At 41.4% G+C, this 22,594-nt stretch overlaps 2 protein-coding genes across 3 annotated transcripts; one reads left to right on the top strand and one right to left on the bottom strand.

The window, feature by feature from the left end:
- Positions 1-987: 987 nt before the first annotated feature.
- On the bottom strand, positions 988-14,885 carry LOC106587277 (carbonic anhydrase 7). Its single transcript, XM_014175514.2, has 7 exons — positions 14,607-14,885; positions 13,763-13,960; positions 8,416-8,534; positions 6,577-6,672; positions 4,189-4,251; positions 3,878-4,033; positions 988-1,800 (listed from the first exon to the last, which is right to left on the bottom strand). Exons 1-7 carry the CDS (start codon positions 14,641-14,643, stop codon positions 1,678-1,680), a joined length of 792 nt encoding a protein of 263 aa, XP_014030989.1. The 5' UTR covers positions 14,644-14,885; the 3' UTR covers positions 988-1,677.
- A 402-nt stretch (positions 14,886-15,287) lies between these two features.
- On the top strand, positions 15,288-22,375 carry ula1 (NEDD8-activating enzyme E1 regulatory subunit). Of its 2 annotated transcripts, NM_001139883.1 has the most exons (20): positions 15,367-15,449; positions 15,940-16,043; positions 16,158-16,218; positions 16,332-16,362; positions 16,456-16,527; positions 16,864-16,943; positions 18,112-18,221; positions 18,353-18,462; positions 18,573-18,635; positions 18,729-18,792; positions 18,936-19,027; positions 19,168-19,227; positions 19,340-19,473; positions 19,822-19,897; positions 20,105-20,144; positions 20,377-20,463; positions 20,575-20,667; positions 20,810-20,924; positions 21,134-21,183; positions 21,317-22,371. In NM_001139883.1, exons 1-20 carry the CDS (start codon positions 15,400-15,402, stop codon positions 21,424-21,426), a joined length of 1,602 nt encoding a protein of 533 aa, NP_001133355.1. In that variant the 5' UTR covers positions 15,367-15,399; the 3' UTR covers positions 21,427-22,371. The 2 variants fall into 2 exon arrangements, with proteins under 2 accessions (XP_045563883.1, NP_001133355.1); XM_045707927.1 differs by having other exon boundaries at positions 15,288-15,449; positions 16,332-16,527; positions 21,317-22,375.
- The last annotated feature ends 219 nt before the right edge of the window (positions 22,376-22,594 follow it).

The raw sequence follows: 22,594 nt of genomic DNA, 5'->3' as shown, positions 1-22,594 counted from the left end.
TGTTGATGCTCCAGATACTCAACTAGTCTAAAGGACAGTTTTATTGCTTCTTTAAATCAGAGCAACAGTTTTCATCTGTGCTAACATAATTGCTAAAGGGTTTTCTAATGATCAATTAGCCTTTTAAATGATAAACTTGGATTAGCTAACACAACGTGCCATTGGAACACAGGAGTGATGGTTGCTGATAACGGGCCTCTGTACGTCTATGTAGACATACAATTAAAAAATATATATATTTCTTAAATCACCTATTTTCAGCTACAATAATCATTTACAACATTAAGGATGTCTACACTGTATTTCTGATCAATTTGATGCTATTTGAAAAATGGACAAAACAAATTATTAATTGCTTTTCTTTCAAAAACAAGGAGATTTCTAAGTGACCCCAAACTTTTGAAGGGTAGTGTACATTTGTACCAGGTTACATTTACATTTTAGTCATTTAGCAAACGCTCTTATCCAGAGCGACTTACATTAGTGAATGCATACATTTCAAACATTTTTTTATTTATTTTTTCATACTGGTCCCCTGTGGGAATCGAACCCACAACCCTGGCGTTGCAAACACCATGCTCTACCAACTGAGCCACACGGGACCGTTCAATGTATATTGAAATTCCTCACAAATCAATAGGTGTCAAGAAAATCAGTGATCATGTAAACTGTTGTGTTAACTGATTTCAGTGGACTGAAATGTTTCTGATGAGTCAGGAATGGACAGCAAAAACTATACATGTTGGGTTTAAAAGTTATCCACTAATGCATTTTGTACTTGCATGGGGCTCATTAGGAACTGTTTCCAAACGCTTACTTCTCAGCTCTCTGTTAGACTACACAGTGGCAACAGTGACTTATGCTTAGAGACTGCAGCAGTCACCATTGTGATAACTAATTCTGGGACCCACACTTGAACTAGTCATAAACATACTTTTACAAGGTAATCTGTATACCCCACATAAGCCTTTTAATGGCAACAAAAAGTTTGATAGATTTCCTTTAATCTCATCTTTTGCTTCTGAAATTACAGTACTGAATCAATCTAATATTATTGAAGAACTACAATTTACAAAACAAACAAGTCAATTAAATTGTCACCAGTTCATGCAAAATGATTCACATAGTAAATATTGAATAAATAATGTTTCTGATATTGTATAATATCAATTGTTTGAAATAGATAGCTCAAGTGCCAGTTCCAGGCCTTAATTCCCATGTGTGGGACTAGGCAGAGGAGTGTCCCCCTACCAGTTTGTCCATATGGGTAAAGTCCACCTCTATCTATGGAACAGCATTATGTAAAACTACTCAAACACACAGAGGCCTGGCAGACTTTCATTAGGAATTACATAGTGTACCGAGGAGCAATCTCTTTCACTTCAGAAAAATGTTACAGATCACTACTATGTTTAAAAATAGAGAACTGTGCAGAGGGCACATAGTAGTCATTATGACTGATTCAAACGTCGATATCTGCGTCTGACATTCAATTAAAGTGCGGTTGAAAGTAATTGACCAGTAGAGGGAGATGTGATGTTTCATACCCCTTGTTCTATATTCATCATCAGTAGCAAAACTATTCAAGGTTGAGAAGAAACTCTATTCAGACATTCACTCTGACATATAATAGACCATACGTTAGGCTATGCCACCTGGAGGTTATTTGCAGTCAAGTTAGTCAAAGGATGCTAGCACCTTCCGGCCTTTCAGGGGTTGAGGGGGTCGGAAGTTGTTCTCCATGCGTTTCCTGCCCTCTTCCTCCTCTCCGCTGAAGAGCAGCATCCTGAACTTTCCCATCTGTGGAGAGATGTTTGGAAACAGACAGAAATACCTTATAGTCCCTGGCTGCAGTGTCTGAGGGAGGAAAAACAAAATAGCTTCTTATGTAAGAAGGGCTTTTCCCTGCTGAGTATCCCCAAAGAATTTCACAATTAAAAAGGCCAAAACGTTTCCGTCCATGACGTTAATCAGCTCCCAGGGATCAAAGGATTGTGCCCTGGAGTCCTACACTAAGGGCAGCGAAGGAGCAGGCTCCCAGGCCCATCACAGTCAGCCAGGCCAGGAACAGAAGTATGCAGACAGCATGCCGATGGGCCAAAGGTGACTTTAATTACGTTTCCCAGTGCCATCGCAAAAAGGCTGAGAACACAAAACAGGGCCTGCCCAGGAGGGGACCTGGAAGGCATGCAGTCACCTCCCTGGTAAACAGCCTGTTATAATGGCAGTGGTGTAAAGTACCTAAGTAAAAATAGTTTAAAGTACTACTAAAGTAGTTTTTTTGGGTATCTGTACTTTACTATTTTTGACAACTTTTACTTCACTACATTCATAAAGGAAATAATGTATTTTTTACTCAATACATTTCCCTTGACACCCAAAAGTACCCGTTACATTTCCAATGCTTAGCAGAACAGGAAAATAGTCAAATTCACACAGTTATTTACATTTACATTTAAGTCATTTAGCAGACGCTCTTATCCAGAGCGACTTACAAATTGGTGCATTCACCTTATAATATCCAGTGGAACAACCACTTTACAATAGTGCATCTAAATCTTTTAAGGGGGGGGGTTAGAAGGATTACTTTATCAACAGAACATCCCTGGTCATCCATACTGCCACGCATGCTTCGTTTGTAAATGATGTCTGAATGTTGGAGTGTGCCCCTGGCTTTCCATACATTTTAAAAACAAGAAAATGGTGCCACCTGGTTTGCGTAATATAAGGATTTTCTTAGTATTTATACTTTTACTTTTGATACGTAAGTATATTTTAAACCAAATACTTTTAGACTTTTACTCAAGTAGTATTTTACTGGGTGACTGCCCTTTACTTGAATCATTTTCTATTAAGGTATCTTTACTTTTACTCAAGTATGACAGTTGGGTACTTTTTCCACCACTGTATAATGGAGCAGAGCTGGGCATGCACCCCGACTTCAAACAGTCTACTTCTCCACATCCATAATACAAGATCCCTGACACAGTACTCACTTATTGCCCTAAAGCTGTAGCCTGCTTTCTTGATGATAAAAAAAAACAAGAAAAGACGAGATAATCTCTCTGAGTTAATAAATGGGTCTTCAATTAGCCATTTAGCTATAGAAGACTGTGGTTTGAACTAATTATAACTACTAAGCATTAAGTAAATATTTTAAATTAATGAAATGGTCTAATAGCCAATTCCACCATTAGAGTAGATGGACTCACCTCTTTTTTCAAGCTATATGCGCACATGCAAGGGATAATCTAGCCTACAGTAATTCAGAGAATATGCACTGCACAGCTACATAGTAAAGGATATCGATGTTTGCGTGACTGTCAAGAGCTCGGGGGTAATGCCAACTGTTTGAATGGAGCTTAAGCTGTGACACCTGGATCCACAAAGAGGTCTTTCACATCTAGGGTTCCCACTTGGATTTCAGCAGGCCATTGAAAATATCTGATGTGATTGGTCAAAAGACCAATTAGTGGGAAAAATATCACATTTGGGCTGCCTGTGTAAACGCAGCCATAGTGTTGCAAGTGAGCCATCAAAGTGAACCTTGACATACTTTTCCTTATCAATTTCAGTGGTTCAGAAGAAAAAACTCAACAGACACTCCAAAATAAATCAGTAACAATCTCAGTGCATTTTTCTTTCTTGAACTTTTCTCTGGTGTTGATGGAGGAAGGGCAGATGAAGGGCAGAACTCCCACCATCAGGGCAGACGCCTGTCATTCAAATGGTTCATCATTTACATCATGACAAACACAGTGGTTCACTGTGGTTTCCCTAAGCAAAGACCCCACATTTCCATAAGCAGATATATCTCCATATTGGTTAGGCCCAGGTAGTACTGATTCACCCCTACCCAGATGGTGAGGGCTCCCACCTGTTTCTCTGAGACTATGATTGGCTCCTTCAGAACGATCCAGGTGACACTCTCGTGAAGAGGGGGCGTGGTCAGGGAACCCGGGTATGTCCAGAAGTGTAAGCTGTTAGGTAGAAGGCACTTTGGATTGAAACCTTTGAAATCTGCAACGCTTCCCTGGGTGCAAATAGAACAAAGAATAGCATGACAAATATGGATTATGCTACACTTAAGATGAGTCTTTTATCAGAGTACCAACATATCTTTCAAATGCCCTGTTGAATCATTCAAGTCACTCGTCGGGTGATTCATACTTTTGCATTCTGACTTACCTTAAACTTCACCATGTATAAAGCATCTGTTATCTTGTGTAAACCTCTGTGTTCATCTCCGATCTGTAAATAAAACAGGTTCCCTTTTTATCGCAACCTTCTAACATTAGCCCAAACAGATTGTCATGAAAAAATATGATGCTTCCCATTAACATTCTAAATATATACACAGTAGATTATACACACATTGCCACAATGATATATTGATATGTTTTTTTGACCATCATGTACTGTATGCATACTCGGAGTGCACAAAACATAAGGAACACCTTCCTAATATTGAGTTGCACCCCCTTTTGCCTCCACTGCCATACCCCATTCAAAGGCACTTAAATATTGTCTTGCCCTTCCACAGTCAATCGCACATACACAATCCATATCTCAATTGTATCAAGCAGGGGCGGAAATCCCAGGGGGGACACGACCCCCCCCATCCTGGGAAAAATATGATTTGTCCCCCCCAATATATCACTGTAAACATAACTATGTAATTTAAATAATATTAATAATACGCAATGAAAGCAATTGTGCTGATTATAGACACTTGATAGCGCGTTTTTAAGTTTCAAAAGATTGCGACCCCCCGCCCTTTGCCTCACAATGGTTTGATCCACTGCCAGTTCCTTAGTTGTCAATGTAACAGAGTGTTAGTATCTACTGTCTGAAAGGCACTCAATGCACGTAACTGACGTGAGGTTAATCCAGTCAATTGCGCCAGGGTTCACACACACCCTAGCTGAATTTGCAGAGCTAGCGTGTCGTCGTCAAAGATGGAATCTTTGCTATCGTCAATTTATTCCAAGATCAGCATGCATGTAAGTTAGTGCTTCAAAGTCCCTGTGATAAGGTTAGCGATAAACTGAATAGAACTACACTCTCTTCTACCATTGTTTTAAATATATTTAATGGTCTCGTTGCAAAAGCTAAATTGTCGCAAGGGAACTTTTATTTATTTATTTTATTTCACCTTTATTTAACCCGGGTAGCAAAGATTATAGCAAACACCACTGAATTGGTGCTTGCTAGCTTTGAAAATTCAGCTATTGTTGGAAGCCAGCCAATATGAAGCAAACGATTAAAATTACAAAAGGTTGCAGCATATGTTGTGTAAATGGTGAACTCATACAGCTGTCAACTCTTGTCACTGCAATCCGTTTCACATTTGCTAGCTACCTTTTAGAACGAAGCCCAAATAGAATGATAGAAGATAAGATGATAGAAGCCCATCTCCTACTGTAAATAACCTACATACTGTGTGTGTGTAGCCAGCCAGGTAGAAAAATGGCAGAAAAAAGACGGACATCTGAGTATTTTTCAGTACACCAAAACGCAAAGTAAGAACACTTGTAGCCTAATATCTCAGACTAGTTGATAAAATGTTCATAAGAAAGAAGTGAAATGCTAATGGAAATGTTTCACAATGATGTCATTAGGCAGAGCAGGCAACAGATGGCACACAGACAGCAGAGTTGGGGACAGATATGCAGGGACAGACTGGCAGAGACAGGGAGTCTCAGGTAAGTTTGTTGAGTCTTTGTTTGGCAACATTATGAAAGGTTCTCCATTTTTTTTACTTGTAAAATAGGAACATAATTGGAAAATGCCATGGATACCCCCACTCTCAACTTAAAGTGGTGACTGAACTAAGATTTGTTAAAGGCAATGGTATTGCTGTTGTGATTAGTTGTGTAGTTTTGGGTACCGGTAGTTAGGAGTACGGCAAACACCTTATTTCTTTGGTTCCTCAATATACATTTACCATATTACAACGTAGGCTATGTGTTACAGCACTACTTTTGGTGTCCCCCTCAGGAATTGCTCGAGAAAATGTCATGTAATTGTCCCCTCCAAAGTTGATATCAGATTTTCGCCCCTGGTATCAAGGCTTTAAAATCTTTCTTTAACCTGTCTCCTCTCCTTCATCTAGACTGATTGAAGTGGATTTAACAAGTGACATCAATAAGGGATCATAGCTTTCACCTGGATTCACCTGGTCAGTCTCATGGAAAGAGCAGGTGTTCCTAATGTTTTGTACAGTCAGTGTACTACATCAATGTGTTATCAATAAGATATATTTCATCAACACATAAATTATATACTTTGTATGATTTCAATACATTGTCTATAAAAGTGCGCGCCACATATTTTCCACATGGTCCTGGTATGATTGAACAATTTGCAACACAAACACGTGTGAAATGTTTTTGTCCTCTCTTTTCAGACATAATATCATAACATGTTTTTACATTGTCCCATCAGTGATTGCTGGTCTCCAGTCTGATCCCTGTTAAACAGCCCTGGTGAAGCAGAAAGAGATTCAATTCCAAAGCAATTGACTGGCTGACAGATGAACAGCTGCTGGCTGGTACCGGGGGGAGATCCTCTCACCTCTAAAAAGATGCCAAGGACAGCCAGGCCATCGGGGGCTGCCGCTGCCTCCCCAAATGTCTTGTACTTGTCTGCGTTCCAGTGCACCAGATGAAGCTGAATGAGGAAACAGGGAGGAGGGGCAGCAGGGTTAGGGACAAGCCTGAGACAAGCACCCACATTCAGGGAAACACTGCTTCTTTGTCTCAGGTACTAAACAAACCAGTTACCTAGTATAGAGGTCAACCGAACCAGAGAAGGGAAAACTACTTCTTGGCAAATATAGACGCATGTGTACAACGCATTCAGAAGGTATTCAGACCCTTGACTTGATCCACATTTTGTTACGTTACAGCATTATTCTAAAATATATATATTTTTTAAGTCCTAAATCTACACACAATACCCTATAATGACAAAGCACATTTTTGCAAATGTATTAAAAATCTAAAACAGAAATACCTTATTTACATAAGTATTCAGACCCTTTGCTAGGAGAATCGAAATTGAGCTCAGGTGTATCCTGTTTCCATTGATCATCCTTGAGATGTTTCTACAACTTGATTGGAGTCCACCTGTGGTAAATTAAATTGATTGGACATGATTTTAAAAGGCATACCTGTCTATAAGGTCCCACAGTTGACAGTGCATGTCAGAGCAAAAACCAAGCAATGAGGTCGAAGGAATTGTCTGTAGGGTTCTGAGACAGGATTGTGTCGAGGCACAGATCTGAGGAAGGGTACCAAAACATTTATGCAGCATTGAAGGTCCCCAAGAACACAGCAGCCTTCATCATTCTTAAATGGAAGAAGTGTGGAACCACCAATACTCTTCCTAGAGCTGGTTACCTGGCCAAACTGAGCAATCGGGGAAGAAGGGCCTTGGTCAGGGAGGTGACCAAGAACTCGATGGTCACTCTGACAGAGCTCCAGAGTTCCTCTGTGGAGATAGGAGAACCTTCCAGAAGGACAACCATCTCTGCAGCACTCCACCAATCAGGCCTTTATGGTAGAGTGGCCAGATGGCAGCCACTTCTCAGTAAAAGGCACATGACAGCCCGCTTGGAGTTTGCTAAAAGGCACCTAAAGGACTCTGTCAATGAGAAACAACTCTTTGGCCTAAATGCAAAGCGTCACGTCTGGAGGAAACCTGGCACCAATCCCTACGGTGAAGCATGGTGGTGGCAGCATCATGCTGTGGGGATGTTTTTCAGCAGCAGGGACTGGGAGACTAGACAGGATCAAGGGAAAGATGAACGGGGCAAAGTACAAAGAGATCCTTGATGAAAACCTGCTCCAGAGCGCGCAGGACCTCAGACTGGGGTGAAGGTTCACCTGCCAACAGGACAACGGCCCTAAGCACACAGCCAAGATAAACGCAGGAGTGGCTTCGGGACAAGTCTCTGAATGTCCTTGATTGGCCCAGCCAGAGCCTGGACTTGAACCCGAACAAACATTGCGAGAGACCTGAAAACCTGACAGAGCTTGAGAGGATCTGCAGAGAAGAACGGGAGAAACTCTCCAAATACTGGTGTGCCAAGCTTGTAGCGTCATACCCAAGAAGACTCAAGGCTGTAATCGCTGCCAAAGGTGCTTCAACAAAGTACTGAGTAAAGGGTCTGAATACCTATGTAAATTTGATATTTCCATTTTTTTTTTATAACATTTGCAAAAAAAATAAAAAAATTGTAAAAAGTTATGTCATTATTAAGAAATTGTGTGTAGATTGATGAGGATAGATTTTTAAATCTATTTTAGAATAAGGCTGCAACGTAACAAAATGTGTAAAAGGTCAAGAGGTCTGAATACTTTCCGAATGCACTGTATGTCAGGGAAAATGGGGTTAGGGGGAAACACTCACCTCTGAAGCGTAGGTCTTCCCTCCGACGGTGTGCTCTGAGCCGTGGCTGCCCTTCCCGCCCCAGTGGAAGTGGAACTGTTTCAGCCGATAGGCGTTGTCAAGTGGGCCTGCCCTGATTACTGTCAGGGCAGAGGACAAGAGAAATCAGTCATCCACTGCCACGCCTCTATGCTCCTACGCCTCGTGCCTAGCATGGTACCACTGCAGAGCACGACACACCAGACATGCAGGCAAGAACCACCACACACTATGCCTGGAAGAGCAACTCAACATGGCAACACCTGCCACTGCTCATTAAATCACTCTCACTAAGCTGACAGACAGCGGACACTAACAGACACATAAGGCGCCTTGCCCCACAACCACACTGTTTTACTACTCTTCCTAATAACTATCTACCTACAGTACTAGAGAGCATTTGGCTAAACAGGTACTGTATTAAAACAACTATGTCCTCATGAAGGCCTTACTTTACTTGACATAAGTCAAATGAGAGTATTTTGAGCGTGCGTCCTAATATGCCTAGGATTTGTCCCGTCACTAACTGATCTAATTGGGGTGGTGCTGGGGATAAGGTCCCTAGGAGAGACAGTGTCTGGGATGGGCTCTGTTAGTGACAGTGTAGGACAGTTTGTCGCTTTAACTGAAGAGTTCCAGGGAGGTCAGGGCAGTAGGTGACAAATTCTGTCTGATACCACTGGAGCCAAGCACACACACAGGTTCACACAGTCTACCCATATATATATACACACACACACACACACACACACACACACACACACACACACACACACACACACACACACACACACACACACACACACACACACACACACACAACGAGATCTTTGTGATGGCAGATGAAGAGAACGCCGGAGAGTGGAGTGTCACAAGCTAGGTTTCCTTCCATCTAATTGGCAACGGATTTTTATGCTAATATTCTAAAATAATTTCCCCACCAAACAGACTTATTGTATTTGTGATGACGTAGTGCACATAAAAATGACTTCTGCAGTTAAATTCCCCATGTACCAAATAAAAAACTACAAGTTAAATGGGTTTCCATTCTCCTGATGGTTTGTCACAAAAGTTGTTGCGTTATATAGCAAATGTGCCACTCTGGTCTGGGCATGTGTGCTCTAGGCAACAGCTCACAGACACAGTGCTACCTACATGAGATTATTATGGATAAGAGCGAGATTACTTTTATTTGTCAAAAAGCAACCAAGCGTCGAATCATCATGTCACCAGAATAAGACCCTCAATATTTATTGGAAATGAGCATCAAGCTTAGTGTTGCAAAGGCAAGGCATATTACCAGCATGTGTGTATCTTGCAAGGATTTGATGTAATCGATCACAAGACATCTAGTGGCCCTTTTGGGTACTTCAGATTTTGAGGTGTCTAATTATCGCTGGCCCTCTGTGTGACCTTATCACGTGTAAAATATATGAAATCATTTAATATGATTTACAAATAAAAACATGCAATGACAGCTGTTAAACATTATCCAAAATATAATCTGTCAATTTAGTGAATACCATTGGTGTTTAATGAGGGTTTCAGCTTGAAATATCCTTTATATATAAACTCAGCAAAAAAAAGAAACGTCCTCTCACTGTCAACTGTGTTAATTTTCAGCAAACTTAACATGTGTAAATATTTCTATGAACATAACAAGATTCAACAACTGAGACATAAACTGAACAAGTTCCACAGACATGTGACTAACAGAAATTGAATAATGTGTCCCTGAACAAGGGGGGGGGGAGGGGGGGTCAAAATCAAAAGTAACAGTCAGTATCTGGTGTGGCCACCAGCTGCATTAAGTACTGCAGTGCATCTCCTCCTCGTGGACTGCACCAGATTTGCCAGTCCTTGCTGTGAGATGTTACCCCACTCTTCCAGCAAGGCACCTGCAAGTTACCGACATTTCTGGGGGGAATGGCCCTAGCCCTCACCCTCCGATCCAACAGGTCCCAGATGTGCTCAATGGGATTGAGATCCGGGCTCTTCGCTGGCCATGGCAGAACACTAACATTCCTGTCTTGCAGGAAATCACGCACAGAACGAGCCGTATGGCTGGTGGCATTGTCATGCTGGAGGGTCATGTCAGGATGAGCCTGCAGGAAGGGTACCACATGAGGGAGGAGGATATCTTCCCTGTAACGCACAGCATTGAGATTGCCTGCAATGACAACAAGCTCAGTCCGATGATGCTGTGACACACCGCCACAGACCATGACGGACCCTCCACCTCCAAATCGATCCCGCTCCAGAGTACAGGCCTCGGTGTAACGCTCATTCCTTCAATGATAAACGTGATTCCGACCATCACCCCTGGTGAGACAAAACCACGACTCGTCAGTGAAGAGCAATTTTTGCCAGTCCTGTCTGGTCCAGCGACGGTGGGTTTGTGCCCAAAGGCGACGTTGTTACCGGTGATGTCTGGTGAGGACCTGCCTTACAACAGTCAAATCACAAATCAGTCCAGCCTCTCTCAGCCTAATGCAGACAGTCTGAGCACTGATGTAGGGATTGTGCGTTCCTGGTGTAACTCGGGCAGTTGTTGTTGCCATCCTGTACCTGTCCCGCAGGTGTGATGTTTGGATGTACCGATCCTGTGCAGGTGTTGTTACATGTGGTTTGCCACTGCGAGGATGACCAGCTGTCCGTCATGTCTCCCTGTAGCGCCGTCTTAGGCGTCTCACAATACGGACATTGCAATTTATTGCCCTGGCCACATCTGCAGTCCTCATGCCTCCTTGCAGCATGCCTAAGGCCCATTCACGCAGATGAGCAGGGACCCTGGGCTTCTTTCTTTTGGTGTTTTTCAGAGTCAGTAGAAAGGCCTCTTTAGTGTCCTAAGTTTTCATAACTGTGACCTTAATTGCCTACCGTCTGTAAGCTGTTAGTGTCTTAACGACCGTTCCACAGGTGCATGTTCATTAATTGTTTATGGTTCATTGAACAAGCACGGGAAACAGTGTTTACACCCTTTACAATGAAGATCTGTGAAGTAATTTGGATTTTTACGAATTATCTTTGAAAGACACGGTCCTGAAAAAGGCATGTTTCTTTTTTTGCTGAGATATATATACACATACACACACACACACACACACACACACACACACATATATATATATTTTTTTTACACACTTATTTTGCTATGTCAGTGTGTATTTGTTGTCAATGTATTTGTCACACTGGTGACAGTTCTAAAAATAAAATAAGTAAATTATTGGATGAGTTCATAGAAAATAAAATTTTTGACATTTTTCATTAATTAGGCTATTTTCTCTTGAACCTTATGGTCTATCTACTAGAAATACATGGACAATATGGAGACCGATTGTCATGTTGCGTTGTCATGTGTTGCTGCCATGCTGTTGTTGTCTTAGGTCTCTCTTTATGTAGTGTTGTGGTGTCTCTCGTCGTGATGTGTGTTTTGTCCTATATTTTTATTTCATCAGTAGCCTAATAAATTGCATGCTTTCCTGAGTTGTAGTGGGATGACCACACACCATAATATCATTGCATGACTCCAAGTTTGCTTCGATAGGATGGTTTCTAGATCAATATTTGCACAAAGATATTTCCGCCATTTCTCGCATAATACATTTGACCTACAAACAAAGATCACACCATGTCGAACGGACAAATTGTCTGTTGACATTTATAAAATTGTTCCTGCATTTCTGTTTCCATCAGCCCGTTTGTGACTCTTTTTTTTCTTTCATGAGTCGAATAATTCATTCGCATGAAATGGTTGGGTGGATAAGAATGGCACCTTGGTAATGTGTGCTTTAGAGCATGTTCATACCTTTCCTGAGTTAATGATACACTAGGCATGTATACACATGTACAAAAAGGTACACACGAGAGGACACAACCACAAATGGGAAACAGGACAAAATGGGCATGCCTAGGTGATGAAACTTCTAACCAGCTCCTGATGGTGAAAGGATAGGGAAGCCTGTCCATCATAAGACCATGTCATGCAGAATGGAACTTCTTCCTTTGGTTTCTGTGAATTTGTTTTCATAGTGATCTGAACCTTAGCCGAACAGCCGCACTTTTTTGAAAATGAAAACAAAAATCAGTTGTGGCTTGTATTTTCCTTTTGAAGAGGGCCTTTTTCAAATTAAATGGATTTGTCACATGCTTCGTAAACAACAGGTGTAGACGAACAGTGAAATGCTGACTTACGGGCCTTTCCAAACAATGTAGAGAGAAAAAAAAACGGAAAAATAATAAGGAAAAACTACACGAGTAACAATAAGTTGGCTATATACACAGGGTACCGGTACCAAGTCGATGTGCAGGGGTACGAGATCACTGAGGTAGAGCGCCTTTTTGTTAAGATCAAACACCTTTTTGTTGTACAGTAGGCATTCAGTTACCACTTTTCAAAATACAAGCCCCAACTTATTTGGTTGTCATTCTAATCAGACCGTTGGTTCCAATTACCTTTTCATGCCACAGAAGCAAAGCGGCTCTCCCCATTTTTTATTTGTCTGTGACTCTGTTTACTTGGACTGTCAGTTTAAAAACAGATGTGACACAACCATGAAGATTACCTGATGTGGTCAGATGTCTGCTCTGGCAGACAGACACTCCTACAGTTAAATACTGGCTTCACTATATCCACCAAAACACATCTCACTGAATCATACAGTCCACTAGGAGTGGCCTTAACGATATACAAATGTAGGTGGTCTATCCATCAACCACATTTTGACGGTGGTTGTGATGGAGTGTGCAAATCCAAAACATATTTTTGAATGGATAATATTTTACATTTGAGGTTTCCTGGCAATAAAAGTAAATGCTGGGTCATTTAGGGCATTAGGCTTCCACAGTCTACTACACTGCTCAGAATGGACGAAGGTGGAGAATCTGGTGTCACTGAACTTTAAATTGATCTGCATATGTAGGTAGGATTGATCGGCATACGTACGTAGGATTGCATCCACTAAATAAGTGTCACATGTGCATGCAAGGGTGGTGGTTATAGCATGATAGTACTACTACACAGTACCCATAACATAATGGTGTCCCCTTACCAATACAGTGGTTGTGTTGGCTAATGTCAAAGTCATGAGTGATAGAGGTGCCCAGAAACAACCACCCACCAGAGTGATATACATCAGTGATAAATACCTCCTGGGCTGGGTGACTTTCACACTCAGTCAAAGTTGAAGGGTCGATGATCGAATCTGAAACAATACTGGATCTCAATATTTATTGTATTTATGTCCGCATTTTCTCTGTGAGAGAGGATTTCCACTCAGGGATGATTATATGGTCTATAAAGGATCACCTTCCCCTCTGTTGCTGTTACCTGTTTTGTCATCGGTGTCATCAAACTCTACGGTCACAGAGTGGCCGTTGTTGCAGATGTTGATTGAGTTGCAGTGGTCGTAGGAGACGAATATGGGAGGCAGGCTGGCATCGTATACAGTGTCCTCGGGAACTATGTCTATGGGAGACTGGCGATTGCCCTGGGCGATGGGGTAGTCTTTGTGCCATGCATCTGGACCTTAGAAACAAAGATGGTTAGAGCTGGACATGACATTATGTAAAGAAAGGAGATCAGATCCATTAATTCACCATTTTATAAAAACATGACATTCTCAATTTCACACCAGGACATAACATTCTAGGTTGCTGCATCAATCAACACACTGATCATAGGTCTCAATACCTTAACAATACTGATAGACTCCTAGAACTCAAAGACTTGCTAAAACCTGCTTGTTGAATAGATGACTAAATAAGGTGGCATGCAGGTTAAAGAGAATTGGGCTAATCTCGTATTAACAGTTACTGTATCTCTCAACGTTAGCACTATTGTCTGACAATATCAATGGGAGATCCCCACCCAGAACGCAGCAAATCAGAAAGAAATACATTTTTTTTTTAATTAGCTAATCAGTCACCTGTCGATTCTTAATAAAAGGTCCGATGCAGACATAGTTCAAAACATGGATGTGATTATAGACTATTGCCAATAGAAAAGTATTTAATCAAATACGCATTCAGTCTTGCAGCGACTCATGCAGTCTTTCCCGAATGCCTATCACTCGCAGCGCACGAGCGTCCCCAAACAAGGTCAGCGCTGCGATACAGTGTGTTCTACAATAGCTTACATAGTGATGCTCTCCCAGGTTGGTAGGTTTACTTACCATCCTGCTCTCCGTATCCCCAGTGATGTCCTGTCATTGCGAGGATTCCGCTTAGATTCACCTTATCTATATACTGACTGACTCTCGACTCACATCCCAGACGGTACGAAATGATGGGATAAATGGCGTGCCAAAGATGAAGTGCTGGTGTGGGAGCAGTGTTGATGAAGACTGGGAGTGGAGGTTGGGAAGGATGATCAGGTGGCGACGAATGGCAATTGTTATGATCCTTTCTTGCCACGCCCCCTTTTCAATTACCCTGCTTGATTTCTGTTACTGTACTTCAAAACATCTAAAGAAAGACCCCCCCCCCCACCCATTTATGATCATTTGACCAAGAACAGCAGCCAATTAAGATAGCAGACAATTCCTCTGAAGTAACGAAATAACATGTCTCACAACATGTTTTAATGATAATGCATGGCACATATTTCAATGGGTATAGTGTTGTTTTGCTTTTCCAGCTTAAACGCATAACTAATATTTATGATTATATAACCAACATTTAAAAAGTCGCTTCTAAAAGAACACATCACACCTTACTATAATATGTAATTCAATATTCAAAGTCCTTGATTAGTCGGAATGGGTGGTGCAACTGTGGCAGAATTAATGAATTACATTTCGCGCAAGTTTGAATCGATTGAATGTTCACTACTACTCCCTCTGGCGATCAACTCTAGTTAAATCGAAAGTGCAGCTTTGAATTTACAACTGCGTTCAACCACTTGTCTCTCTATCGAATCATCGAATGCAGCTATCAAATTAACCGGTGGGGTTCTCCAAGCGGACCATGGCACTTACTAAAGCTTCTAAAGAGCAGAAATACGATAGACAATTGAGGTATGTAAAGCTAGACATTCTGTGAAAATTATACAGTTATTTGTTAAACCAAAATCGTTGCATGAGTTAGATATATCTCCACTGACAAACTGCAGCTAGCTAACGTAGTAATGCTAGCAAGCCCGTAACGTTAACTGAATTTATGCTTGATAGTGTATTCTCTTGATAGTGTATTCTCGTTAACTATGCCAGCCAACCAGCATGCTTTAAAAGTATTATAGCTAGCTACTGTAGCTAGTCTTCACTGACATGCTAGTTAGCTGTCCTGTTACCTTCAGTGGTTAGCTATCTGCTATAGCTTCTTGCCACCAAATTTACTTTCAACAACACCAGCCAGAATTGGTGTCGTTCATTGACTGAATCTCAAAAAGGTTCCTTGTTCTAATTTATTTGCCATACCAGATGAGATAATAGCTAAATAACAAGGCATTGGAGATGACAAGGAGATTGGCAACATGCCGTTGTTATGATGGCCTGTACTCCATTTCAGATTGTGGGGAGACCATGGCCAAGAAGAACTTGAAAATGCACACGTATGCCTGATCAATTCCACAGCATCTGGGACTGAAATACTCAAGAACCTTGTGCTTCCAGGTAAATATAGCAATATTTGATTCTAGAAAAGAACGATGACCAGGAGTGGGAAACCACTGCTCTAAGGGAATTCGTGAGTAGGCTAGTACCTAAGCTAGTTGCTCTCTTCATCAGGCATTGGAGCGTTCACTATTGTCGATGGACACAAAGTCTCCGGGGAAGACGTCGGAAATAAGTAAGAAAGTGATAGGCCTATTGTTTATCACCTCATTGAAGCGCATTTGATCTTAATCTTAAAATGTTTTATACAATATACTGTCTTTACCTTTAACTTCCTTTTCTACTCAGCTTTTTTTTGAGCAACAGCTGCATAGGAAGGGTAAACGATTATGCTATTCTACTCTATCAATATCTAAGCTCTACCTGTATGCAGTATGTCATAACAAGTCTTCTGGGATGGTGTGTTTTCCAGAACCGAGCCCAGGCTGCCACAGAGCTGCTACAGGAGCTGAACACTGATGTATCTGGCAACTTTGTGGAGGAGGTTTGTGTTTTCAACTATGAGCAGTAGAGCAGTTCTTCCTGAAGAGGGCTGTCACAGCTTTCCCTGTACAGATTTTGTCATATTGTTTGAAAAAAGAGCCTAGATTTGACTACACGATCCTCAGGGTATAGTGGTAGATCTGTGTTAATTCCGATCAAGGTATAGATTTACAATGACGCTGCACCAGTTGAGTAGCCATTGATGGGTCTCACTGCCCACAAAGCGCACTTCTTTATCTGAGTGTATTGATTGCTGAGTGTTCTAAAACAAGCAGAGCACTTATGAGAAGTCTTGTTTGTCAAACTCTTATTGTGATCTGGTCATTTTCCATTATAGAGCCCTGAAAAGCTCTTGGACAACGACCCAGAGTTCTTCCACAGATTTACCTTGGTGGTTGGTGTCCAGCTGCCAGAAAGGTGGGATTCATCCTCTTATTCTTACATATTTATTTATAGACATACACCACTGTTCAAAAGTTTTGGGGTCACTTAGAAATGTCCTTGTTCTTGAAAGAAAAGTACACTTTTCGTCCATTAAAATAACATCAAATTGATCAGAAATACAGTATAGACATTGTTAATGTTGTAAATGACTATTGTAGCTGGAAACGGCAGATTTTTTATGGAATATCTACATAGGCCTACAGAGGCCCATTATCAGCAACCATCAGTCCTGTGTTCCAATGGCACGTTGTGTTAGCTAATCCAAGTTTATAATTTTAAAAGGCTAATTGATCATTACAAATGATTATGTTAGCACATTTGAAAACTGTTGTCCTGATTAAAGAAGCAATGAAACTGGCCATCTTTAGACTAGTTGAGTATCTGGAGCATCAGCGTTTGTGGGTTCGATTACAGGCTCAAAATGTCCAGAAACAAAGACCTTTCTTCGGTAACTCGTCAGTCTATTCTTGTTCTGAGAAATGAAGGCTATTCCATGCGAGAAATGTCCAAGAAACTGAAGATCTCGTACAACGCTGTGTACTACTCCCTTCACAGAACAGCGCAAACTGGCTCTAACCAGAATAGAAAGAGGAATGGTAGGCCCCGGTGCACAACTGAGAAAGAGGACAAGTACATTAGAGTGTCTAGTTTGAGAAACATGCCTCAAGTCCTCAACTGGCAGCTTCATTAAATAGTACCCGCAAAACACCAGTCTCAACGTCAACAATGAAGAGGCGACTCCGGGATGCTGGTCTTCTAGGCAGAGTTCCTCTATCCAGTGTCTGTGTTCTTTTGCCCATCTTAATAATTTATTTTTATTTGCCAGTCAGAGATATGGCTTTTTCTTTGCAAATCTGCCTAGAAGGCCAGCATCCCGGAGTCGCCTCTTCTCTGTTGAGACTGGTGTTTTGCGGGTACTATTTAATGAATAGTACAATAGTCATTTACAACATTAACAATGTCTACACTGTATTACTAATCAATTTGACATTTCTAAATGACCCCAAACTTTTGAACGGTAGTGTACATTTGTTTCAATATTTTGATTTGGTATTTGTGATAGTCTTACAAAGTAACATCAAATATATATTTTTTTTAAAGTTATCTTGTTGTGTAAATGATTTTGGTTTTATTTTCACAGCACGTGTTTGAGACTGGGGTCAGTGTTGTGGAATGCAAACATACCTTTCCTGGTGTGTAGAACGTATGGCCTCGTCGGTTACATGAGGCTAGTAGTGAAGGAGCACACAGGTATAGTAAAGGCTTGTGAGTCACACGTGTATTGCTGTATCTGTAGTAATGGTGACAAGCACTCAAGGTCAGTGTTCTCTTGCAGTTAATCGAAAACACTCAAACAAGCTGTTTGCGGTCACTCCCTCTAGTGATTGAGTCTCATCCAGACAATGCGTTGGAGGACCTGAGGCTTGACCAACCTTTTGCAGAGCTCAAGAACCACATTCAGTCCTACGACTTGGAGGGAATGGGGAAGAAGGTGTGTTTGGGCTTTTCATTTTTTTTTTCGGCCACTGTTGTGTATTGTGTTTCAGTTGTAATTTGGTCCTCACTGGTTCATGTATTTTCTTATGCTCTTGTGTTCTGCAGGATCACAGTCATACACCATGGATCATCATTGTTGCCAAATACCTAGAAAAGTGGTTCAGTGAGGTAATACTTCTGTGACCAACAATCAAAGGCACATTCTACAGCACCCTATGATGTGCAAGAGAGCTGACAATTTAATACACCTTTTTTTTCTAGCACAATTTTCAGTTGCCAAAGAACTACAAAGAGAAGGAGGCCTTCAAACAGCTTATACGGCAAGGTATTTCACTTGACATAGATTTTTCTTGACTTCATTTGTATTTTTACATTTTCACCGAATTTTAGTTGTCTACAGACACTATCTTATCCAGATTATGTCCAACTGTATATGGTTTGTGTTCTCATGATACCTGGTTTCTTTAGGAATCCTGAAGAATGAGAAGGGAACTCCTGAGGATGAGGAGAACTTTGAGGAGGCCATCAAGAACGTCAACACCGCCCTTAACCCCACCAAGGTGGCTCTTCTCATACCTCACCCCTAAACCCCCTCACTCCTTTCAGCCGTGTTATGTTGATCCATGCTGCTGGTTGCACGAGATCACTGGAAGTTGCTACTCTTGTCAACTTTGCTTACTCCACTCTCACCTCTCTGTAGATTTCAAGTGGCGTTGACGACATCTTCAATGGAGAGCAATGCAATGACATTACATCACAGGTGAATCTACATATGACAGGTCTACTCGGGCCATGATTGAAGCATCCTGTGAATGATTTATTTGTAGGTTTAATGCATGACTGGTTGTTCTGTCTTTCTCTGCTATACGCAGACTCCAGCCTTCTGGGTGATGACGCGAGCAGTGAGGGAGTTTGTGCAGAACGACGGCGGCGGAAACCTACCTGTGCGTGGCTCCATTCCAGACATGATTGCGGACTCAGAGAAATTCATCAACCTCCAGAATATGTAGGTAGTGGTAATTATATCATTCATTTATATGGCAAGCAGCCAGCCGCTGGTTTAATTAAAAAGTCAGAGTTGCTGTATGAGTTAATGGCGAGCACAGCTCAATGCTTGTAATGTGGGGCATATCAAGGAGAGGACAGTCATTTCATAATAAACCATAAACCAATGTCCGTAGCTAAATGGCAGAATAGCAGAATTGTATGTGCCAAACCATATGACGCTGCGATTTCCACTGTTGTTTACAATTTCCTGTGCCTTAACCTTATTTCCCGAACACAAGGTATGCTTTGTGCTGGCATGATCATCATAGTCCTGGCCTTGGCATTAATGCAGGCATATTTTTTTCAGTTATAGAGAGAAGGCAATGCAAGATGCTTCTGTCGTGTCTAAGCATGTAGAGTCTCTCCTGCAGTCTGTTGGAAAGGTATGTGAAACTTTACTCTGCAGTCTCAGGGATATTTAATCTCATGCGACGTCAAAAACACATAGTAAGTCTCCTGCAGTAGTACTTATGCAGCAGTAGTGCTTTGTAAGGATCAACATTGTATTACCTTTGATAGATTGTAAAAAGGTTTGATTACTGATATAATCTAGTTAATTGGGTTGACTTCTGTCTTTTTTCTTGCTAAAGCCCTCAGAGAGCATATCTGAGCAGGACATCAAACTATTCTGTGAGTATTCTGACAAGTACACACACTACCACAATACAATGTGAACAGGACATGTAATATGACAGGAATGTAAATTGAATACTCTAACTCATTTAACAGTAACTCAAAGCGTCATGTCGGTCAGGTGTTGTTTGTCATACAGTAGTGTGGCTGCACTTTGATGAACCCATGATGAATGGGAACACTGTGCAGTAGGTTGAGCCCTGGCCCTGTGCTGTGTTTCGGTCTGCAGGTAAGAACGCTGCCTTCCTGAGGGTGGTGCGCTGCAGGTCTCTAGCCGAAGAATACAGCGTGGAGACGGTCAATAAAGATGAGATCAGTAAGTCCAACACCGTACAGACGCCCACCTTGATTTGGCGTATTTTGCTTTTGAGACCCTTTGATTAAGTGTGTTGGTAGTGTATACTAAGATCCTGCTCTCTCTCCTCAGCCTCCTGCATGGACAGTGCAGATGGGGAGATGGTGTTGTACCTTATGTTGCGCTCTGTGGACCGTTTCTATCAGCAGCACTCCCGCTACCCAGGTACGGCTAGGCTGGCGTAGTTCTGCCCCCAACACAACTGTCTGTCACACACAACCTGGCACACAGCATCACTAAACTGTGTTCCGCCATGTTAAACGGCCCATCTCCAGATATGTGATATGGTTTTTCCTCCTTTTTGAAGGTGTCTACAATTACCAAGTAGAAGAAGACATTAGCAAGTTGAAGCTGTGTGTGAACAGCCTTCTGCAGGAGTACAGCCTGAACGTCAATGTGAAAGATGACTACATCCACGAGTTGTATGTTTTGTGCATAGTGTCTAGTCAGCTGTTCTCTGCAGAGAGAATGGTCATTTTACAGCCCACTGTAAAACCTCCCTACAGTTTTTGTGTTTATATTTGTAATTTAGCCACAATGTTTCCATTAACCTCATACCCATTTTACAGTTATCATCAAGGAGAGGAACATGATTGATTAATCTACGTCATTTCACTTTGCTCTTCAACAGCTGTCGCTATGGAGCTGCTGAGCCGCACACAGTGGCATCCTTTTTGGGAGGTGAGTTCTACAGGACTTGGATCCTATTATGGTCTAGCATCCTCGTGCTATTTCTGTTATGGGATAAACATTTGTTTTCTTGGAGTTGGTCCAAATGTACTGTCTTCAATATGCTTTCAATGTGTTTCCTTAGGATCTGCTGCACAAGAGGCCATCAAAATCATCACTCGTCAGTTTGTTCCCTTCAACAACACATTCATCTACAATGCCATGTCCCAGACAACTGCCACTTTTCAGCTGTAGAAAAATCTATTTTCTTCAATGACATGCACTTAACCCCTCTGTAAAATAAATATGAATGGAATGTTGCAGCGTAGTAGCAGTGATAACTGAAAGTTTGTGTAGTTGGAACACTTTGTTCATACTGTATGTTTCCACGTATTATTATGTTGTGGCTGAAAGAAAAAGGAAGTTCTGATGGACTGTTTCCGATTACTTTTCAATGTTTGTGTTCTGGCTGGTTTATTCTCACACATTAAGTGTTGCGCTTATTAGTACATTATAATAATTTACCTGCCAAATTCAAACCATTCAAGAAATGTCCTGGGGTTTGAATTATTTCCTCTAAAGATATCCTGCACTAAACAGACAAGGACGTTTGAGGTAAATGCATGTGGTGTACCTGTACATTAGCTACTCAAGGAACTCTGATTGTGCTCCAACATCTTGTGCCCTGATGGGCAATAGTCTGGACATGGTACTTTACATGGCCAGCAGTAGGGGTCGCATTGTCCTGTCCAAATCAAAAAGGGCTGACTATCATGTGAGCTTCATGATTAATAAGCAAAATTGCCGCCCAAAGTTGACTGTGATTGGGCACAATTCCCAAGACATTAGCCTGATGGTGATATACGCTGTGAAAAAAAAATGATTATCTTTTCTTGTTGACTGCTAGAATAACCCAAACATGACATAAGTGTCTATATGTAAAACATTTTTTTTACAAAAAATAAGAATCCTCAAAGAGCTGTGTAATATGTTGTTGTTTTGGTTCCTTCCCCAGTTCAGATTATAGAGCATTGGTGGAGTGGTGTGTGTCACAAAATGCAGTGTGTGTGTTTTGTGGTGAGCAGGCACTCTGCTGACTACACCCTTGGAGCAGAAACTCACCATAAAAATTTCTTGGGAGTACGGCTGTTTTTTCCCCCCCCACTTAATAAAAAGTACTCTGTATTTTGTTGCAGCACATAAATTCCTGCATAGTTCATTATTTATATGAAAAGGAGAGCAATTTGTTTAATCCCATTCCGATTACATTCAGTAGAGGGTGATCTTTCCCGTCGGCGGGAATAACATGTTTACGGTAGGCCCACTCAGAGGATCGTTGTGTTGAGTGAATAATTCCTGACTTCTGACTATATAGCACCCACTGTACCAGACATCATTAGCTATAAAATGTTAATGGGAAGCC

This window comes from Salmo salar, chromosome ssa26 (assembly GCF_905237065.1).
Source record: "Salmo salar chromosome ssa26, Ssal_v3.1, whole genome shotgun sequence".
In the NCBI taxonomy this organism is placed as follows: Eukaryota; Metazoa; Chordata; class Actinopteri; order Salmoniformes; family Salmonidae; genus Salmo; species Salmo salar.
This window is presented reverse-complemented; position numbering and strand designations above follow the sequence as displayed.